The following is a 21376-nucleotide window of genomic DNA, read 5'->3' on the forward strand; positions in this document are numbered from 1 at the left end:
TATATGCATGTAAACCTTCAAAATCTGGTGGCTGGTGGCTCCCGTTGTAGGCAGTGCAGGCCAGAGGGGAAGGCTAGGGAAACCGGACCCATACCCTGCCCGGGGCATCAGCGCCTTCTCCTCTTCCCTCAGTGGGCTTTAGCTTGCCCATCCCTCAGTTTCCCCGTCCCAGTCTTCCTATTTCTCCCAGGCTCCGGGCATTCCAGACAAGCGGCAGCGGGAAAGTGTGGGAGGCTACAAGGCAGCTAAATCTGGGGCTGAAGACAGAGGGTGTATCCGGGCGTGCCGTCACCCCGTTTGTCCATTCCTGCACCCATGCTGCAGTGTCCCCCCCGTCCCCAGGACCTCGGGAGGAACAGGGTCTGCTCAGCCCAGCATGGAGCTCCCACTCTGGGTTTGCTCCCCTGCACTGGGTCGTGGCCGGTGGGCAGGAACACTGTGAAACCAGCAAAGGTGTCCTTGGCAGATGGAGGGGACCAGATGGTACTCCCCAGTCCTCCAGGCATCTCAAGGAGGAAGAGCCTGGCTCTGTGTGTGTGTGTGTGTGTGTGTGTGTATGAGGGGGGGAGAGAGAGAGAGGGAGACAGGAGGGGGCAGTGTAAGGAAGGTATCTATGTATTTTGGTGACACACTTATGCAAATCAAATGCAAATTGGCAAACAGATTGGGTCCATGCATTGTGGGACAAGCAGCTGGCCTTTCTGACTCATGGTCCCTCCGAGGGTATGGCTGGGAGGGGACGTTGCTTGGAGGCCCCAGATGACTTTGCATTTCTGGCTCTGCCAGGCACTTGCTGTGTGACCTTGGCCAAGTTACTTGGTCTGAGTGCCAGTTTCCTTATCCGTCAAAGGGCACAATAATATCTTCCTATGCAGGCTTTGTGGAGATTCCCCTGAGATAATACTTGAATCATGTTCATAATATTTGACAAGAGTGGGATTTCCCTGGTGGTCCAGTGGCTAAGAATCCGCCTTGCAATGCAGGGGACACGGGTTTGATCCCTGGTCAGGGAACTAAGATCCCAAGTGCTCTGGAGCAATTAAGCCCATGCAACCATAAAAAACCAGCGTCCGTGTGCCGCAATGCAAGATCCTGCAGGAGGCAATGAAGGTACCGTGTTCTGAATAAATAAACATTTAAAAAAGTATTTGGCAGGAGTACCAGAGCGGGTATGTGGAGGATGGAGGCATTCTGAGGGACAGGGGTTTGGGCTGGGGAGGGAAAGCTCGAGAGACCTGCTTCTGAGTACTAACCTGAGATGGTGTCTCTGAGTGAGGTGCTTCCCTTCCTCCAGGGGACACGTGAGGGCAAGGTGGTGGTGATGTTCAGGTCTGGACAGGACGGGGTGAGGGTGGAGGGCTGGCAGTCTGGGCCAGAAGAGGAGGGTAGGGACAACAGGCCAGCTCTGCTCCCACCAGCTCCGTGTCTGGACGCCTGGGGCTCCCTCCACAGTTCTGGTCTAACACATTCCGGTATTCCCCTTGGTCCCAGACGCAACCCAGGTCAGCCTTTGGGCCATGCCTGGGAGCAGAGCCTAGAGTGGCTCTCCAGGCCTCTCACAGAACTGCCTGGCCTCACTATCCTGTTCAGTGGTCCCTTCTTCCTCCCGGGAAGCCACATGTTGGGGGACCCCTCCTGGGGCCTAGCGGGGTGCTCCCTGGAACAGGGTGGCCCTGTTCTCACCGTCTAATGCCTCACTGTCTTAGGACCTGACTCCTCAGGTCTGGTCCTAACTGCCTGGCCGCTGTTTGGAGCCCGCAGCCTTCTCTGGTAGGACGCTGCGTGACCTGCCCAGGGCCTGGTCCAGGGCCCTAAGCCATCACCTCAGAACGAGGGGACAGGAGTGGCCCTGCATGTGCTCTACGTGCTTGGCTGGTATAAACAAGAGCCCCTACTGTCCCATGACATTCACAGAGACCTCCATACCCCAAGGTCTGATGTCATTTTAAAGGCAAATGTTGATAATGTTAACCTCATAATAAGATCAGATTGGTAGTTTTCATTTATCACATCTTGATTTTTTTAAAAAACTCAACATCACAGAAATATTTTTGGCAAGTAAATTGTTACCAGACAGAGGATTCTTCTAAGAAGGCTTTTAGTTCCAAATATTTTTTGTTATATATATACCTAAAAGAATCAATCAAATAGAAAACAGAGTATGTTTCGAAGGATAATGAGCATGATGAACTCTTTGCCTGCCAGTTACTAATGTTACAAAGATGGTATCAAGTCACGTGCCCGAACCTGTTCTTCTCAATCACTGCTCAGCTGCCGCTCTCTCAACTCTTCCCCCAGCCTCTCGGATATTCTCCAAAGGCTTCCAACACAGGCTCCTCTGACTCTGCCCATCCCTCAGGGTTGAGCCTTGCCTGCCCTGTTCCTCCTCTTGCTGGGCTGCAGCTCCCCCGTCTCCTCTGAGCTCCAGACTCACAGCCACTGGCCACCTAGAGGCTCCTGCAGACGCAGTCTGCCCCCCAAGAGCACTCCGTGCCGCCACCAAGGCTCTCCTCCTCCTGGCTGCTTACCTTGACCAGAGGTATCAGGAGCCATCCAGGTGTGTGAACCTGGAAGCCGGGGACTCACCTCTCTCCTTCAGTACTGACCCCCCAACCTGGTCACGGCAGTGTCCCCTCAGGTCTGACTCCCTTCCTGCTTGGCTCAGCTCAGGGCCTCATTGTCCACTGTCACTGTAGCTGCAGCTGCCCTGCACCTGGGTGTGTCATCCAGCACCCAGCCTTCTCAAAGCTGTCCTGGCAGACCCTGGGTAAGCCCCTGGCTCCTCAGCTCAGTGCAGAAGGCCCTCCATGGCCGGATGCTCTGTTTGAAATAAACCCCTCTCTGCATCTCGAACACAACAGGCTAGTCTGTGCCACCCAGCCTTTGCTCAAGCCATTCGTTCTGCCTGGAAGGCCTTTCCTGCAGTCTCTGCTGGGGGAAGCAGACCAGCACTGGTATTTTGAGCCTGAACTCAAGCACCATTTCCCCTCTGGAGCCTTTGGCTTTTCTTGTCTCCCCCTTCCCTTTGTCAGATCCCCAGCACCTGTGTCGCTTCAATGGACTAACGAACCTCTCCTCACACCCACAATGGACTGTGGGCTCCTCCAGGTGTGGGGACTATTTCTATTTTTTTTTTTTACTGCGCCATGTGGCATGTGGGATCTCAGTTCTCCAGTTACGGATGGAACCCAGGACCCCTGCATTAGGAGCGTGGAGTCTTAGCCACTGGACCACCAGGGAAGTCCTCTTTCTTACTCGTTTTTTTCTCTCTAATCCCTAACCCCGTGTCAGGTCTGCCGGGGAAGCAGCTGGTGTTCTGGGCTGCCCCACCTCCCTCTGATCATAGATTCTGGCCAATAGGAGTGCCCTGTACTGGTCAGAGCAATTGGTTCAGGGGTGCACCTGATATAAGCCAATCAGAGTCCTTCCTGGGATCTGTCCAAGTGGAGGTAGACAGGACACATGTCCTTGAAGGATACAGATCCCCTGCTGCTGGAAGCTGTTTCCCTTCACACGGAAAAGGCCGGTCTGCGGCAGCAGGAGGACATGCCGCTTGGTGGAGACCAGCAGGAGAGGGAGGACAGAGGGTACCGCGCACCTCCCATCCCCAGTCCTCATCGCTAAAGGCCCTCTGATGGCCTCCTTCAGTTCTGACACCTGACTGGATGGCCTTCTAGCAAGTCTCTCTTGCTGAAGCTAAGAATTGAGTTTCTGCTCCTTTGTGACCAAAAGGTCCTCACTATGTGGGTAGGCTTACTGTTTTGTGAGTGAAATTATGGGAACGATTGCAAATCAGTAGATGAACTAGTGCAAGAGGATGGCCTGAAGCTGCCTGGCCATTCCTCATGTTTAACTTTGGTGGCCTGTTCCTCTCCTGACCACCCGAGCCTCCAACCCCACCTCCCATCTCTTTGCTGACAGCATCACCAACGTACAACGGCTCGGCACTTAAAAGTTACAAGTTTCTGGGACTTTCCTGTTGATACAGTGGTTAAGAATATGTCCTGCAATGCGGGGGACATGGGTTCGATCCCTGGTCAGGGAACTAGGATCCCACGTGCTGCAGGGCAGCTAAGCCCATGAGTGCAACTAGGACTGGACGCAGCCAAACAAATAAATATATATTAAAAAAAAGTTACAAGCTTCTTTTAGAATGTTTCTCTTGTTTAGAGTCTTATTCTACAGTGGAGTCAGGGCAGGCTTCTCAACCCCATTTTATGGATGAAGAAACTGAAGACCAGACCAGGAAATAACTGGCCCCTGAATAAATCGGAGGGCTGGGGCCGGATCAGGAGCTTGGCTGCCCTAACCACACTGCCCTGCTCTTCCAGTCTTTTCCACCTTCCACTAGAAAAGGGCCTGTTCTTGTTCCCAGGGGAGCAGGCATCCTGTCTTCACTGCAGAGAGGATGTGTCAGGCTGTCAGGGTCTCCCCAGGCTGGAAGAGCAACTAGGTCCGTGGCACCCCACGACGGGAATTTCAGGCCCCTGACAAAAGACATACCTGTCATAGTAAAACGCACTTCCTCCCTAATGAAACAAAATCTTAATAGTCTGTACATGTGTGTATATATCCCTATGTGAACCCTGCACTGCTATTTATTTCATTTTATTTTGTGGCTGCACAGCGGGGCTTACGGGCTCTTAAGTTTCCTGATTGAGGGAACTAAGGGAGTGAACCCAGGCCACAGCTGTGAAAGGGTTGAGTTCTAACCAGTGGACGGCCAGGGAATGCCCGAGTGAGTGCTTCTTGTGCACACCCTGCTCCCAGATGGGGCAAGTGGGGGCAACCAGTGACCCTTCATCTCCTGACACCTGTAGGTCATGGACCCCTGGGGCCTCACATGCTATGTCGCCAACATCAACCCTGCTACAAGCCCTGAGGAAAGGTGACTCTTCCTCCCCCTCCCCCCATCCCAGCTGTGTCCCCAGGCCCAGCATCCAGGTCCTGAAATAGTTCGTAGCCTACAGGGTTAAGTATTAGGGTCTGCTCTCTACATGCCCAAGCACAGGCAATAGAGAGGGACGAGATGTCCCAGTTTGGGCAGGGTTGTCCTCATTTTTGATGGTGGACAAGTGTTCCGTGAACCACCTCCTTGTCTATACATAGCTCCGATTTATTGTATTCTAGGCCAAAGTGGCTCAGTGGTAAAGAATCTACATGCCAAGGTAGAAGGCACAGGTTAGATCCCTGGGTCAGGAAGATCCCCTGGAGAAGGGCATGGTAACCCACTCCAGCATTCTTGCCTGGAGAATTCCACGGACAGAGGAGCCTGGTGGGCTACAGTCCATGGGGTCACACAGAGTTGGATGTGACTGAGCGCGCACGCACGCAGAGCTCAGCAGGCCCTCAGTAGTGTGTGCACAGGAGGAGGCAGCATAACAGCCAGCTCAGGATTCAGGAGTTACACCGCCTGAGGTCCAATCTCCACTCTGTCCTGAGGTCCAATCTCCACTCTGTCTCTAACATCTGGGAGAACCTAGCAAGTCATGCAACCCCACTAAGCCTCTGTCTCTTTACCTGTAATATGGGATAGTAACTGGGGTTCCTACTTCATGAGATTATCCAGAGGATTAAAGGAGCTGTGTGCGCATGCTTGTGTGCTAAGTCGCTTCAGTCGTGTCTGACTCTTTGCAACCCCATGCACTGTAGCCTGCCAAGCTCCTCTGTCCATGGAATTCTCCAGGCAAGAATACTGGAGTGGGTTGCCATTTCCTCTTCCAGGGACCTTCCCAACCCAAGGATTGAACCTGCATCTCCTGTGTCTTCTGCACTGGCAGGCAGGTTCTTTACCACTAATGCCACCTGGGAAGCCCTAAAGGGAAAGTGTTGTCACTCGGTCATGTCTGATTCTTGGTGAGCCCATGGACGATAGTCCACCAGGCTCCTCTGTCCATGGAATTCCCTTGGCAAGAATACCGGAGTGGGTTGCCTTGCCCTTCTCCAGTGGATATTCCCAACCTAAGGACTGAACCTGTGTCTCCTGAGTCTCCTGCATTGCAGGCAGATTCTTTAATGTCTGAGCCACCAGGAAACATGTGTGAGACATTCCGTATAGTTTTGGACCCAGAGCCAACACTCAAGGTAAGTGTTAGATATCATGACAAAGATGTTAGATGCTGTACCTATATAAGCCTATGAAATCTTCAGACTTATTGACAAATATTGTTATAATAACACTATTATCCTCATTTCACAAACAGGAAAACAGAGGCTTAAAGAACTTAAGTAACTTGCTAAGCATCACAGTAAATGGAGAAGCTGAGCTCTGAACCAATGTCTGTCCAAAGCTGTCCCTCACTTCCCTGCACAAAAAGCAGAGACAAATCACGGGATGTTGGCATTGCTTCCTAAATTGCCCAGACTCAGTTGTCACGGTACTTTTCCAGTGGGCTTCCCACTCTCTCCTGTGGGAGTCTGGGGTCACCGTCATTGGTGCTGACCTGAACAGCCCAGGCTCCGTCACAGGGCCTTTCTGCAGAACTGATGATCACTTCAGCTTTTGAGGCCCCAAGAGGACCCAAGAGATACCGCAGAGCTGTGCTCTCCTGCCGCATGGCCCACATTGGGCCCTCCATGTTCCTCCCAGACCTAGGGTTCAGTGCTCAAGTCTCCTGCACCTTCCCTCTCAAACGTCTCAGACCTCCTCCTTTTCTCTCAGGTGCTTAGCTGAATCCAAACACTTTGGGCAGAGGCTCCATCTGCCTGCCCAAATGGGAATGTTGAAGATGCTAGGGGAGGGGAAGTCCTCTCCCCTTTCTGCTCACGTCATCGCTGGTCCTCACCTCTCTTCCTCTGAACTGAGAAGTGCCAGGCCTTCCTTAGGTTCTGTGAGGACCTCTGTGGCCGTGGACATCCTTCTCGGGGACTGGGCTTTGACGTCCCTTACCCCCAGCTTCTCTGATGGTGCTTCCTGCTTTCTCAGTCAGCTGTTCCTCGGGGCCCTGGCTTTTGTCTACATTTCCCCAGTCCCTATCCTGCCTACTGTGTCAGACTTCACCTCAGGGCAAGTCATTCCCATTTGGGAATTCAGAGTTTGTGGAATCACAAAAGAGGGGCAAAAAAGTTTCCCTGACAGAGTTCTAGCCCAGCAACCCTGGTCTTTTGCTGGTGAGACGGTCTGCACACTTATCACATCCCTGGGCCAGGCTTTCCTCCCAATTGCCCACTTAGGTCTGTTGTCTTAAAGAACTCCACCCTCATCCCTACCTTTGATTCAGACACCCCACCAGGGAAGCTCAGCTCCAAATGCCAGCAAGTCCCTCCCCCAACCCGCCTGGGGTGAAGGGGCCCTCCTTCTCTTTGGTGACCAAGGATAACCAGCTTTGTCATGGGAGGGAGGGAGGGTAGAAGTGTCTAGATCTGCGGGAAGGACTGCAGCCCCGGGAGTTGGGAATAGAGGTCAGTCTTTCCAGGAAGGCTGAGGCCCTAGCACTAGGGACTGCTCTCCCCCATGACCGACTCTCACTCCACTTTCCCCTTCTCTATCTCGGGTGACCCTCCCTCCCCTGACTCGCAGGCCCTGGGCCAGTCTGCAGGGGCCATAGCGAGGAAGGAGGCACCGTCGGTCAACTTCATATGGGGGTGAGGGCCTCCCATAGGTATAGGCCGGCCCTTCCTTCTCACGGGAGCCAAGGCTGCGGCCACCTGCAGACTTCGGTCGGGTGGGCTGACTCTGGGTGGGTGCTCCCGTGCCCTGTGGGGGGGGGGGGAATGGGGGCAGAGAGAGCTCAGCCCGCTAGGGGAGACTGGGGCCGGGTGTTCTCTCCCCAGAGGTTGCCTCACCGCTCCCGAGACCTGGGCGCTCACCTTCCCGCAGGTCCCCACGCAACGCCGGTTGTTAGGGTTGTTAGGGACGCCGTGCATCGCTAGCGGGCGGGGCTTCGAGGGCGGGCGCGCATGCGTCCTCCCGCAAGCTGGTTTACTCGGCTGTGCGCCGTGGAGGGCAGGGCTGCCCGGCTTCGATGGTTGTCGCCGCGCGCCTTGGCCCAGGATCGCTGCAAATACGTGTCCCCATCTAAGGCACTGTGTGAGGACAGTGCAGTGGGAACTCTGGCCGCGGGACATGCTTTGTGCGTCCTGGGGACATGTTTAGGAGCAGTGGGTTTCTGCGGGGAAAGGCGGGGAGCTGGGGATGGGGCAGGGCGCCTGGACTGCTACGGGGCTCTTCCTTCTTGGGGGCCTTTTGTGTGAAAATGGAGGTGGGGATGACGAGTGGGAAGACGGTCCAGGAAAAGCACCAGTGGCCATTCCCTTCCGGAAGAGGGCGATGGAAGGGCAAGTGCAGTTCTTGAACTCCCCTGAGGCCCTCGGCTGACCCCTGGCTGCAGCATCCCTTTGGAGCCAGCTCGGCCTTTCTCCAGGCTGCCAGCAAGGCTGAGTGGCACCAGGCAGAAGACCCCAAGCCTCCACAGCCCTAAGCCCAACACCAGGAATGACCAGCTTCTGTGAAATGACCAGCTTTCATAGAAAAGGAAATCGTCCTTCAAGATGGGAAGAACCATCAAGGGTGGTGGGGAGTTTCACTGGAGGCAGAACTTAAATTTCAGTTCTGCTGATGATTACTAGCTGGGTTACCCTGGATAAGTCGCCACCTTAGAAGCCCAGTTAACTCCTCAAAAACACCCAGTATCCTTACTGTGGTGACTGTGTGTTGAGAGCCAGGCCTTCCGTCCGTGCACTGAACAGTGGCCACTGCCACAGTCACTCAGATCCCAAGAGGAAGTCTTGCGACCTCTTAGGACTGCAGGCAGCCAGAAGCCAGGGGCTCCAGGCCCCTTTCAAGCCCTCATCAGTTATTTACCAACTAATCATCACTGCCTCAATTAGAATGAGAAATCACACAAGAAATGCTGTCAGGAAGGCCTGCTCTGCTCCAAAATTTTGACTAAAGGGCCCAGAACTTTGCAGCCAGGGAGGCTCTGACTTGGGGATGGGTCCTCCAAGTTCCCCTTCCTTCATCCAGCAACAGAGATCTTCAAACAGAGGTGTCTGGCTTGGTCCTGGGTGGATTCACCTTGGGAGGGAAGGACAACTGCCCTCCATTCCACACCTTCCTCCTGCTCTGAGCTGCCAATTTCAGCTTCAGCTTAGGTTTGGGGCAGGTGCTTTGCAACTTGTTTTAAAAGAGAAGGCTTGGGACTGCTCTGGTGGTACAGTGAGTGAGAATCTGCCTGCCAAAGCACAGGTTGAAGCCCTGATCCGGGAAGATTCTACACGTCACAGAACAACTAAGTCCATGCACCAGAGCCCATGGTCCACAAGAGAAGCCACCACAATGAGATGCCCATGCACTGCAACAAAGAGTAGCCCCCACTCGCCCCAACTATAAAGCCTGCAGGCAGCAGTGACGACCCAGCACAACCAACAATAAATAAAAAAAATTTTTTTAAGTTGTTTAAAAAAAAAAAAAAGAGTAGGCTTGCTTTGGCTCTGCTCCCTTTTGACCCCAAGACCTGCACCTGCCCCTCAGGCCTCTGCACAGACTCTGCTCTCAGATGTCCACGGGGCTCACACCCTCCCAACCCGTCTGCTCTCTCCATAGATCTCACCCCCATCTGATACCTTCTTCTTTCTCGTCATTGCTGTTTCCCCATGGGAAGAAAGCTCCACAAGGGCAGGAAGTTCTACTTGTTTCTTGCCATAGTCTCAGCATCTGACCAGTACCTGCTGGCTTATTTGTTTGGCTCTGCTGGGTCTTAGTAGTTCCCCGACCAGAGATCAAACCCAAGCTTTCTGCACTGGGAGCTTGGAGTCTCAGCCACTGAACACCAGGGAAGTCCCTCTTGGCTCATTTTATCAACAAATCATAAGAGCCTTCATTAAAATGAGAAGTTGTTAATGAAATAAGTGACAGCAGAAAGGATCTGCCCAGCTCTGATGACTTTCACATGGCAGTTTTCAATCTTGGCTAGGGAGGCCTTTGAGGGCGCTCAAAACAGGCTGGCACAGTGGGCTTGGCCAAGCGCTTGTGGTGGTGATGAGGGGAGTTCAGATCTGGATGCCAGGTGGCCTTTCAGTCCAGTGTGAGGGGTCAAACTGGGGATGGGGCACCCATTCCAGGTTGCTGAGAGGGGAAAGGCTGCCTTTTTTTAGGTGAAAGAATGTCCTGGCGCTTCCTCTATGTGTGTGTACCGAGTTGCTTCAGTCGTGTCTGGCTCTTTGCAACCCTGTAGACCATAGCCCGCCAGGCTCCTCTGTCCACGTGATTCTCCAGGCAAGAATACTGGAGTGGGTAGCCATTCCCTTCTCCAGAGGATCTTCCTGACCCAGGGATCAAATCCTGGTCTCTTACGTCTCTTGCATTGGCAGGTGAGTTCTTTATGATTAGCGCTACCTGGGAAGCCCTCTGGAGCTTCCCATCCTGTGAAATACATTTTAATGAACAATCACAGCCAGAACAGCCGTGTGCGTCTCCACCTCCACCTCGCGGGGTCTATGTTCAGGCTCACTTCTGTCTTCCCCAGCCCCCATCTTCTTGTGTCTGTGCGAGTCCCAGCCCAGGGCACCCTCTTGGCGCAGCTGCTTGGCCTCCAGACGTGAGTCCTCTGCCGAGCCTCCGGGGAGGATCTGCTGGCTCCTGCAGGGCTCTGGGCACCGCCCTGGCCGCAGTCTCTTCAGTGTGAGTCCCTGCGTGAGCCTGGTCAGAGCTGGCTGAGGGCATAGGCTCGGGCTGTGCTGAGGGCAGCTTCCAGGTCAGCAGTGCTTCCAGTGCCCTGGGCCACCACCCGAGAACCCCAGGCTTTGCCCCTCATGTGGCTGCACACGGCCAGCGCCCAGGCCTCTGCCGTGAAGGCCGGCGTGGCACTCTGGGGACAGAAACAGAAGGGGCAGTGATGCAGAGCAGCCCTCCCTGCCCCGACCTCTCAGTGTTCCCTGGAGAGTGGAGTCAGTGAGCAGGGCCCTCTCCTGAGCTGGGCACATGGTGGGCGTGGGTAACTGGGTGAGGAGACAGGAGAGGGATGGGCTGGGAATGCATCCATAGAGGTTGATGAATGGCTGCTACCTATCCGCAAGAAATATGCAGCCTGGAGGGTGGGGTGGTGGGAACTGAGGGAATCCTCTGAGGGTGGGGGGGGGACGCGGTGGGTTAGGGACAAGGAGGTGGCCCTGTCCCCATCCTGCGGTATCCTCAGAGATCACCTCTACCCAGCAGTGGCTCTCTTGTGTGGGAGGAATAAAAGACAAGGGATGAGCAAGCTGGACTAGGAGATGAGTGGGGTGGGGTGGGGCTGCCCTCCCCCCCTCACCTGGGCCACCTGACAGGCACACAGCACCTGTCCCAGAGGCTGGGGGCTGAGGAGCAGCACGGATGTGCTGGGCGCCTGCTTACACAGCTGCCGGACCACCTTCACCAGCACCTGCACGGGGGAGGGCAGATGGCGACCTCGCAGCTCCCCAGACTCCCAGCTTCCTCCCTGCCAGCACTTTCCCCTCCCCACACCCTGGGCCCACCCCACACCCAACGCTTACTGAGAGGGACTCTGCAGAAACTGTGTCCACAATCAGGGGCCCCTCCCTGTGCCGCTGGAGCAGCTCCTGGGTTTTCTGTGCAGCCTAGGAAGCAGGAAGAATAGTGCAGAGGTCGGGCTGGGAAGCAATCAGCCCCCACTTCTGACCTGAGCCCCAGCCCAGAAATCCTCCCATGCCCTCCGTCCCCCAGCAAAGATGCCAGGGGTTCTGCAGAGAATGGCCACCTTGTTTTGGGTCCCTTCTATGTCCTTCTTGTCCTCCTCACTCCTTCCTTTCCTTATAGCTCCAAGCTCCTACACAGGGGCCGCTGAAGGTGAAGGGACTAGGACTGGAGCGCAGATGGGCGAAGGGGGGTGGAGGGAGGAGGAGCCGCACTTAAGGAGCAATTAGGGCTGAATGGTGTAATCAAGTCAGCTTCTTGGAGGGAGACTCTGAGCCAGGCTTGGGAGCTGGGGGAGAGACCCAGCTTGGCAGAGGAAGTGGGGGAATGACCTGATGATGGCACCCAGATGGCAGGAGAGGCAGCAACTGCCACGCACCCTCGCTCCCCACCGGGCCTGGAGGTGTCTCAGCGTGCGTGCTAGAGCATCTCTGATGCGCGCCAGGTGTGCCTGCTCTCTGCCCCGGGGGGTGCGGCCAGGCCCCCTCTCACCTGCCCCATTTCCAGCTTCCGGATGGCGGTGTTGGCACGCCGCTGCAGCGCCTTCAGTGTGGCCTGAAGCTCCCGCCGTTGCCACTGGGGCATCGTGGCGGTGTCCACGGCCTGTGGTCAGAAGCGGCAGATCACCCCCTGGCCCCACTGAGTCACGGTCCCTGAGGCAGGGACCAGCAGGGCTAGGGAAGGGGCCACACACCCCCGCATGCCCCCCTGCAGACAAACAACAAACATCTGGGCTGGGGATGCTGGGGGGAGACGGGCAGGGTTGGGGAGGGGAACAGGGCCAGGCGGAGGGGGCAGCTCCACGGTGGGGGTGGCCCTCACATCGGTGAGTCGCCCGATGTCCTTGGACAGCCGATGCGCCTCCGCCACATCCCGGCTGCCCTGACTCAGCCGAGCTGCGGCTGCTTCCACCTCCTGGGCCAAGCTCTGCCCCACCTCCCGGGCCTGTAGGGAGGGCACAGGACGGTCAGGGCAGCGTGGCTTACCTGCCCTCCCCATGACAGGGGTTCTTGACCTATTGCTGGTCGGGGACAAGTTAGAAACATTTAACAATCAGGACTCATCAAGGCATCAAATGACGACAACAGATGCCAGCTGCCAGCAGCTGGTGTGGCTCAGTGCACAGGTCTGAATCCTGGTTCTGCTGCTGGGCATTCCCCGGCCCGACCACATCAGCTGTGAGCTCTCTGCCCCATCCACACCCAGAGAAGCCTCCCAGGCCCCGCTGGTGTGCCTACCTGCTGGGCCTGCTCCCCAGTGACGGCCAGCAGGCGGGTGATGCCCTTGACGAGCTGGCGCTCCCCGACGATGACCAGGTCTCCTATGGCCCCCGTGCGAAGCAGGTGCCTGTGGGCAGAGGGAGGGAGGAGGAAGTCTGGGGGATGACAGGAGAGAGAAGAGCAGCTGGAGCTCCAAGCCAGCGGTTGGTGGCTCCAGGGACAAGGGAAGGGAGGAGGTCCAGGGCCCCAGGCCAAAGTGGCAGAGAGGAGAGACTCACGTCCCACAGCACAGCTCCACGGAGGTCTGCAGCGCGGCCTGGGAGGCTGGGTCCAGCGCATGGGCCACGGGCACCCCCACGGATACCACCCGCACAGGGTCTGGGTACACCTGGCGGTGAGAGGCGCAGGTCTGTGAACAGGCCTGTGAGTGGGGGGTGGTCACTCACACGATCTCCACCAATGGGGCTCTCCCAACTCGCCTCATCCAGGGAGCGCAGGCCAGGGACGTGGGCAGTGCGTGCCAGAGCCACCTCCTCCATGTACACGGCCTCATCCCGCCCCACGGCCTTCTGCACAGCACCCTCCACTGTCCGGAGCTGCTCTGGGGTCAAAGGGGCCTGTGGGATTGTGGGGGAAATAGACCGACAGGCAGTCAGCCCGTGCCTGGGAGTGATGCACGGATGAAGCACTCGATGTTCACTGAACTAGCCCCATGCTAGTACACAACAGTGAACAGTGCCTAGTATATAACACGTACTCAATACGTTTGCGGAGCAGACAATTCTTTTCCTTAGAAAACGACCTGGGAACTGGGCCTATTGAAAGCAGCAGACCTTTCTTTCGCTAGGCACTGAAAATTGACCAAGAAACAGAAGACAGCTACTCTGTACTTCAGGAGCTTACAACAACGGGCAGCCAGTGGAAGAGAAATACAGGATGGGGGAGACGCAGGAGCAAGGAAGGAGTCATCAGGTGGAATGGGATTCAGTCAGTGAGCACTTCCTGCAGGATTTGAGCCAGATGGACATGAAAAAAGGATGACAGATAAGGAAGAGGGCAGCTAGGCTTGAGCAAGATCAGCCTGGGTGACAGCAGGGACAAGGAAGCCGGGCGGCTGAAGGCCAAGAGAGGACCCCAGACACCGGCTCGCCTGACCCTCGCTGGCAAAGGAGGGGCCTGATGGGAAGCCCCCCACCCAAGGTCCCCCAGTGACTGAACGAGGGGAGTCCAGCCCTCTTACTGGTCAGACTCCCACACCACCAGACTCTAAGCCCGGAGCCTCGTGTGAAGGCTGCCTCTCCATGCCCGGCTCACCTGCGTGGCCACGTCGAAGCGCAGCCGCTCGGGATTGAGATGGGAGCCTCGCTGCTCTGTGCCGGGGCCCAGGGCCTGCCGCAGTGCCCAGTTGAGCAGGTGGATGGCCGTGTGCTTCTCCATGCAGCTCAGACGCCAGGCCTGAAACACTTCTGTCACCCAGGGCCCTGGGTGTGGGTGGGATAGGGAGGGAGATGGGGCTGCAGGACATGGAGAACAAACAGCAGGGGTGGGGTCCTCACCTCATCCACGTGCAGCTGCACCTGGTCCCCCACCTTGAGGCACTCAGGGGCCGCCACCTCATGCAGGATGTAGCCTCCGCAGACCTGGGCCCGGGCCACTGGGAAGAGCACGTCCTGGGGAAGGGCAGGACCGAGGCACTGACTGCCTGCCGCCTCTCCCTCCCCTTGGCTCCTTCCAGCTCAGGAGAAGTGGGGAACGTGTGTGTGTGTGTGTGTGTGTGTGTGTGTGTGGTGTGTGTGTGTGTGCACGCGCGCTGGGGGTGATGGTGGTAGTGGGGGGCTCACCTGCTGTGTGTGTGTGTGTGTGTGTGTGTGTGTGTGTGGTGGGTGCTGGGGGTGATGGTGGTAGTGGGGGGCTCACCTGCTGTGTGTGTGTGTGTGTGGTGGGCACTGGGGGTGATGGTGATAGTGGGGGGTTCACCTGCTGTGTGTGTGCGTATGTGTGTGTGTGCGCGCGCGCGCTGGGGGTGATGGTGGTACTGGGGGGCTCACCTGCTGGCCCATCAGCACCAGGTAGCCTCGGTCGGAAGCCTGGCCTCCCTGTTCAGCGTAGAAGTTGGTTTTGTCCAAGAGGAGGCCGCAGCGCTGGCCGTCCCCCACGGAGGCCACAGCTGTCCCATCCTCTGTATACAGCTGGAGCACCTGGGCCTCACAGGCGCTGAACTCTGCCAGGGCCGAGACCGCCTATCAGCGCCAGGCGGGGGACTGGGCCTGCACCTCCCTTGAAGCCAATCGGCAGGGGCGGGGGCACTTCCAGCCGGGACCCACAGCGACCCCTGGCGGCTCCCCCGGGGAAGGCACAGGCCTGGTGGCTGATCTCTGTCCTCCCAATCGCGGTCAGGCAAGCCCGGGGCCACCCGCCTCAGCCCAGCCTCTCACCGTAACCGCCGCCCGGTCGCAGGGAGTAGCTGTACTTTGGGCTGTCATCGGTGGGGGGCACCCCGCGGTGCTGCAGCTCCCCCAGGGCGTGGACGTCAAGCCGCAGTCCCTGCTCCTGAACCTGCTCGGCCTGCAGTGCCCGGTGCTGTGGGACAGGCGTGTGTGCACGAGGGGGTGCGTGGAGACCCGGCTCCGCCACACAGCTTGTGCACCCTGCACCCCCTCTGGGATAAGCCCTCGGGCTGGGCTGGCTGCTGGAGGCCCTGGGCTGGCTGGTCAACCTCCCCTCGTGCAGGGGTCTCAGGACCAGGACCCACTGCGGCCCCCGATGGCCCCTCTGAGGACACGTGCTGGCCTCTCCCCTTCTGCTCCTCCGTGTGGCCCACTGCGCTGGCCTTCCTCCGCGGGCTGCGGGGGTGTGCCTGAGCGAGCGGACAGCCCCTACCTCAGCCTACCGTTTCCCTCTTCCCACAGGATCCCAGGACTGAGGGAGGGGCTGTGACCCAACAGAACTGTTGGGGCTGCCCGGCTGGTACCTGGGCCTCCTCCTGGGCCAGCCGCTCCAGCCCAGCAGTGTCCAGCGGCACCCCCTTCTCCTCCAGCATCAGCTCCACCAGGTCCAGGGGGAGCCCCAGGTTCCCAGACAGGGACAAGGACCAGGCCACTTCGGCTTTGAGGGAGGAAGATGAGGGGCGTCAGGGCTATTGAGGGAGGGAGGGCAGTGTGGAGGGAGTCGGGAGAAGGCTTATCTGACCACAGAAGCCACTGGACGCCAAGCACAAGGGCCATCTCCCTAAACTGGGCAGGCCCCAGGGGAGGGTCACCTTCAGGCTGCAAAGCAGGAGCTGGGGGCAGCCCAGGGTCCTCCCTTGGCAAGTATCACTTCAGAGGAGGAAAGTTCATTCTCGGCCTGCAGCCAGCCTTGGAAAGCAGCGACCAGGGGCGGGGCCAGCTGGGCAGTGGGGAAGAGAGGAGAAGCCGGGCGGTGGTGGAGAGAGTAGGTGGAGAGAGATGTCGGGGTGGAGATGTGAGGCCTGGGCTAGGCTCACCTAAGTGGGACCCTCACACCGTGGGCAGGCATCCTGCTCACCTGGGAATACATCAGAAGGCCCCAGGCGCTTCAGGGTCCGCTCGATGACCCGCCGACCACGCTGCAGCGAGGCCAGGAAGGCCGCCTCATCCTCTGACACCAGGCTGGCTATCTGAACAGGGGCAGGGCAGGGCTGGAGCTGGGCCTCCTGAGAGGGAGAGCCTCTCCCCACCGCTCTCATCAGCCCCTTCCTCGCCCACTCGAGTCCAGTACCTGGGCTGAGCTCCTCCGCAGTTCTGGGTAAGCATCTCCCTGGGGACAGTGCAGAGGCCCGAGGTGGTGTCAGAGGCAACCAGCCCACTCTGCCCCTCCACCCTGGCCCTCCCTGGGGACAGCTGCCTTGGGGGCTCAGAGAGGCTGATGGATGGGGGAGGGTCCAAATGGGGAATCGGCTTCTTTAGGGAGGGGAGGGGGTGATACAGGCAGAAGGGGGTCCTGAGGTCAAAGGCTCAGCAGCCTGGGTAAGGAGGCTCCCTGCTTTCTGTAAGCCCGCTGAGAAGACTCTGGGTTAGACACTCAGGCTGGGGAACCCAGGCAGGGTCACTGTTTGGGTTCACTGACAGGTTCTCTGAGTCCCCTGGGAGGCCCAGGGAAGCGACGAAGCTCTGCCCTTACCAGCGTCTCCACCACTGCAGGCACCAGGCTGCCCAGGAAGCCAGGCGGTGCCCGCAACACCTCAGTAGAGAATCGCACGGCTCGACGGAGGATCCGACGAAGTACCAGCCTAGAGGGGGTCAGAGCCCAGATACGAGCCCCCAGCAGCCCTGGGTCAGCAGGGAGGGGAGAAGGGAGGGCAAGACGCAGACTGTATGCCCCCTTCCTCCTCTGCCTGCCATCTCAACCCCACTCGCCTCTTCATCCCCCTCCCTCCTCTCCCCTGCAGCCCGCAGCAACCCCTGCCCTTCACTGTAGCCCTTCCAGACTCACGGGGCGCCAGACATCCCAGGGGAGACGCCGTCGGCGATGCAGACACTGAGTGTGCGGATGTGATCAGCCACCACGCGGTATGCTGTGTCTGTGCGCCCCTCGTCTGCTGCCCCAACGCGGCCCGAGTAAGGGGGTGCCCCGCAACCCTGGAAGCATGAGATGAGACACGGCTGCTGGCCCTGCCACTCACGTTAGTCAAGTCAAGAACCTGGGGGCCAGCCTTGACTTGGCTCTGCTCTCTGCATCGAATCCATCAGTAGGGGCTTTTGCATCTACTTCCAGAGATCTTTTAAATCCATCTACTTCTCTCCACTTCCTCTGCTACCAGCCTAAGCCACACCTTGTCTTTTCTGAATTATGAAACAGCATCCCAATTTCTCAGCTTCTACTCCAGTTTCCCTCCAGCGCAACCTCCGCACAGCAACAGGAATGCCTTTTAAAAGTGACAATCAAGGACTTCCCTGGTCAATACAGGGGCCTGGGTTCGATCCCTGGCTGGGGAACTAAGATCCCACATGCCACAACTAACTATGTGCACCGCAACTACTAAGGAAAGAGTGAGGAGCAGTATCAGGTTGTCAACGTGAACTGGAGCCTCACGTCTGACATCCTCACATTCTTGGCTGCTCACTGTCCCCACAGGCAGGAATACTCTTGAGTTCTCAACAAAGGGAGAAAGCAGTGGTGGTGAGCCTTAAGGGCTGCAGATCAGAGTGGCTTCTGGAAGGGAAGAGGTGGGCTTACCTGGTGTATGGCGTCGAGAAGCGGGGAAAAGAGATCGGTGTCGTAGGTGGAGCGCCTGCCTTGCAGCACGGCTACCAGCCTTTCCAGGCCCATTCCCGTGTCTACATGCCGCTGGGGCAGGGGCTGCAGGCTTCCATCTGCCTCTCTGGCCAGGTGTACGGGAAAGGTGTGCAAGGTGAGGCCCCCATAGGATTGCAGGTATGATGCTCAAGTGGCATAAAGGGAGGAGGAGGGGATTTGGGGGGCCGACAGTAAGAGGAACCAGCGGGCAGTATCATCCCCCCCTTCCCCCAAAGTGGATGATGATAGCCTTGGGTCCTCTCCTTTCTCATAGAGGGTGATTGGGCCCTCCCCTAGATCCAGACCGCCACTTTCTGGGACACAATTCTTTGTTTTATAAAGAGGCATGTCAAGGCTGGTAGAAAATCTTAAAAGAGATTATCAAATTCAACTCCATCTTATGATAAGAGAGCAAAGTCCAAAGACCCACAGTGTCTAGTTGCAATGTCACCGGCAAAGATAAGGACTAAATCGGTTACTATCTGAAAAGTGTTTAGAAATATGCCTGAAAGTGAAAGTGTTAGTCGCTCAGTCATGTCTGACTCTTTGTCACCCCATGGGCTGTAGCTTGCCAGGCTCCTCTGTCCATGGAATTCTTCAAGCAAGAATACTGGAGTGGGTAGCCATTCCCTTCTCCAGGGGATCTTCCTGACCCAGGGAATGAACCCAGGGCTCCTGCACTGTAGGCAGACTCTTTACAATCTGAGCCACCAGGAAAGCCCCCAGAAATATGCCTGGCACATTGTAAATGCTGTTTAAGTATTTGTTTTCATAACAACTGGATCAAAGTCTCCTGACTGCCAACTTTTTCACTTTCCGTCTGGGATTTCCCTCCTCCTCTAGCAACCCATTACCTGTTATGCTGCATGAAGACCAGATTCCAAAGCTCCACCAGCTGGGGGGCCCCTGCCCCATTAGCCAGGTCATAGTGTATCTCAGTACAGGGCCCACAAGGCCCAGTATCCCCCATCTCCCAGAAGTTCTCCTCGGGCCCAAAGGAGAGCACACGGCTGGCAGGCACCCTGAGAAGAAAACCAGATGGATGGTGGGAGACAAAGGCAGAAGTCGGGGACCCCCACCCCACCCCTGCTATCTGCCAGGGGAGTCCTTCCATTAAACTCAGCAGGACAAGGAACAGGGTTGACCCTCCAGTATCACAGGATATGCTGAGACTCTGAGGTCCGATGCTGGTTATTTTCCAGTTTTCTTGTGCTCCAGGAGTGGGACATAAGTTGGGGGTGGACTCACCCTAAGTTGAGCCAGATGTCCCTGCTCTCCAGGTCTGGGCCCAGCCCAGCCTTGGGATCACCACCAAAGTAGGAGACCCAGAGCCGGTCCTCAGGGATCCCATAGACCTGAGTCAGCAGCTCCCAGGCCATGCTGCAAGCTTCCTCCTGTAGTGGAAACCCAGTGCAGAGAGGAAGGCAGGTGAGAAGGCCCCACTGAAGTGCCCATCAAGCCACATGAGTTCCACCCTCGGCTTAAGACAAGACCATTTCCACTGCCCACCTGGTTTCCAGAACAAGCCATGACTCTTTCTGCTTCTGAGATTTTCCTGCATAGAAAGTGTCCTCTCTTCTAAATCCCATTTTCTTTCAGGCTCCACCTTCTCCATAAACCCCCCTGCCCACCTCAGCCTGAGAGGATTTTTAACTCCTGCATTTGCATTTTACTTACAATAACTATTGATCAGCCATTAGGCAGGAGGCATAGTCCTGGTCCTCAAGGAGTTTACAGCTCAACCAGGGAAGCGAGACATATTTCTGTTATATGTGTCCATTGAGCACTTTTCCTCTCTGTCTGGTATGAGGCCCTGCTTAAGCCGACTCTAACAGTGGAGACAGGATTAACCTTGGCTCCTTTCTTGGCTGACCACTGACCCTTTCCTAGCTCCAGGGCTTCCTGGGGACTTGCCTTAAAATATTCACCCCCAAAGGCCCAATTGCCGAGCATCTCAAAGAAGGTATGATGGGAAAGGTCTCGGCCCACATCCTCCAGGTCGCTGTGGCGTCCTCCAGCCCTCACACATTTCTGGCTGTTGGCTACCCGTCGGAAGCCTGCCATCTCACTTCGTGGATCCACAGTGCCCAGGAAGATTGGCTTGAACTGGAAACAGAGGAAGGGGGAGAGGCATATCCTAATAGAAGGGAAATGTAGGGAGTGGGCATAGAGATTGTGATTCAGATTGAGGGCTGCCCATGGCCCCTGAGAGTACAGTGAAGTCTTGGCCCCGGGGGCAACTTGGGAGCACCCATCTCTGGTGGTGTCTGGGCATACAAATAAATCATGAAAGACTGCTAGTAAAATGAGAACGAATGTGTTGGTGGCTAGAAACAGGGCAAGTCTAGAGAGGCTAAGTGGTGCTCAAGGTCGAAAGCTTAGAGCACAAAGGCTAGCACAGTAGCATGTACTCAACATTTTAATGAATGATATCTTTATTTTAAAAAGCTAATAAATGAAGCCAGACTTCCCCCACCAGCCTGCCCCATGGGACTCCACACCCGCCATTCCTGGAACTAAAAGTCAACCTTCACCCGCCATTCCTGGAACTAAAACTCAACCTTAACTCAGAAGTTTCCCGATCGAGTTCTCCCCAAGCGCTAATCTGCATCCCAAACTCCTTGCCTAATTACGCACAAGCTCTCTTTCCCCGAAAGGTAGGAGCTCCGCCCTTTGCGTCTCTTGCCCAATCCCGCAACGCCTTTCTCTAAGGAAAAAAATTGCAAACTCCGCCCAGACCTGCGTGGTTCAGCCCCTACCTGGTTCATGCCTGCATTGACGAAAAGCAAACTGGGGTCGCCGCGGGGCCTCACGGAGGCGGAGGGCACCAAGCGGTGGCCATGGCGGTCCCGAAAGAAGCTCAGGAAGGCGTCCCGTACGGCCGCGGCCTGGGTTGGAGAGGCCTCCGATGAGAGCGCCCGAAGGCCCCGCCATGAGGGCGACCTTCGAATGGCCCGCCGAAGTCGTGCAGCTGCGGCTGCCACAGACGCCGCCATCTTAACTGGGGGCAATACTTCACGAGGTCAAAGGGTATCGCAGGGATAGAAGTAACGAGAGCAGGCCTGGCGTTTCCTACAACGACCCCTGGCGGCAGGAGGACTCAAGACCGCTTCTGGCTCCCGGTAGAAGTGATTGGCAAGAAGGCGCCTGCAGGAGTCCGCCTAACTATTAATAACACAAGCGGCCTGCCGCATAGTAGGCCCTTAATTCATTCGGCATTCAACAAGTATTCATTGAGAGCCTGTTGTGTGCCAGGCATTTTTAGGCG

General features: G+C 56.9%; 1 protein-coding gene across 3 annotated transcripts; it reads right to left on the reverse strand.

Annotated features, from left to right (window-relative positions):
• Nucleotides 1-9369: 9369 nt before the first annotated feature.
• On the reverse strand, nucleotides 9370-21104 carry AARS2 (alanyl-tRNA synthetase 2, mitochondrial). Of its 3 annotated transcripts, XM_065912951.1 has the most exons (22): nucleotides 20868-21104; nucleotides 20023-20214; nucleotides 19357-19502; nucleotides 18963-19130; nucleotides 18049-18193; nucleotides 17305-17450; nucleotides 16993-17101; nucleotides 16591-16629; nucleotides 16378-16489; nucleotides 15824-15957; nucleotides 15288-15432; nucleotides 14901-15073; nucleotides 14409-14522; nucleotides 14167-14307; nucleotides 13332-13469; nucleotides 13131-13240; nucleotides 12871-12979; nucleotides 12455-12577; nucleotides 12125-12235; nucleotides 11473-11556; nucleotides 11250-11360; nucleotides 9370-10808 (listed from the first exon to the last, which is right to left on the reverse strand). In XM_065912951.1, exons 1-22 carry the CDS (start codon nucleotides 21102-21104, stop codon nucleotides 10644-10646), a joined length of 2952 nt encoding a protein of 983 aa, XP_065769023.1. In that variant the 3' UTR covers nucleotides 9370-10643. The 3 variants fall into 3 exon arrangements, with proteins under 3 accessions (XP_065769023.1, XP_065769024.1, XP_065769025.1); XM_065912952.1 differs by lacking the exon at nucleotides 13332-13469; XM_065912953.1 differs by lacking the exon at nucleotides 20868-21104 and having other exon boundaries at nucleotides 20037-20154.
• Between the last annotated feature and the right edge of the window lie 272 nt (nucleotides 21105-21376).

The sequence above is a fragment of the Muntiacus reevesi genome, chromosome 20, assembly GCF_963930625.1.
Source record: "Muntiacus reevesi chromosome 20, mMunRee1.1, whole genome shotgun sequence".
NCBI lineage: Eukaryota > Metazoa > Chordata > Mammalia > Artiodactyla > Cervidae > Muntiacus > Muntiacus reevesi.

What these genes read in the sequence shown, in the direction of transcription:
- AARS2 (XM_065912951.1), bottom strand. Translation starts at nt 21,104, where the DNA reads ATGGCGGCGTCTGTGGCAGCCGCAGCTGCACGACTTCGGCGGGCCATT. An exon ending in TGCGGAGGAGCTCAGCCCAG is followed by an intron (nt 16,490 to 16,590) that starts GTACTGGACTCG and finishes GCCCCTGTTCAG; the next exon opens with ATAGCCAGCCTGGTGTCAGA. An exon ending in TGCAGCTGCACGTGGATGAG is followed by an intron (nt 14,308 to 14,408) that starts GTGAGGACCCCA and finishes GAAGTGTTTCAG; the next exon opens with GCCTGGCGTCTGAGCTGCAT.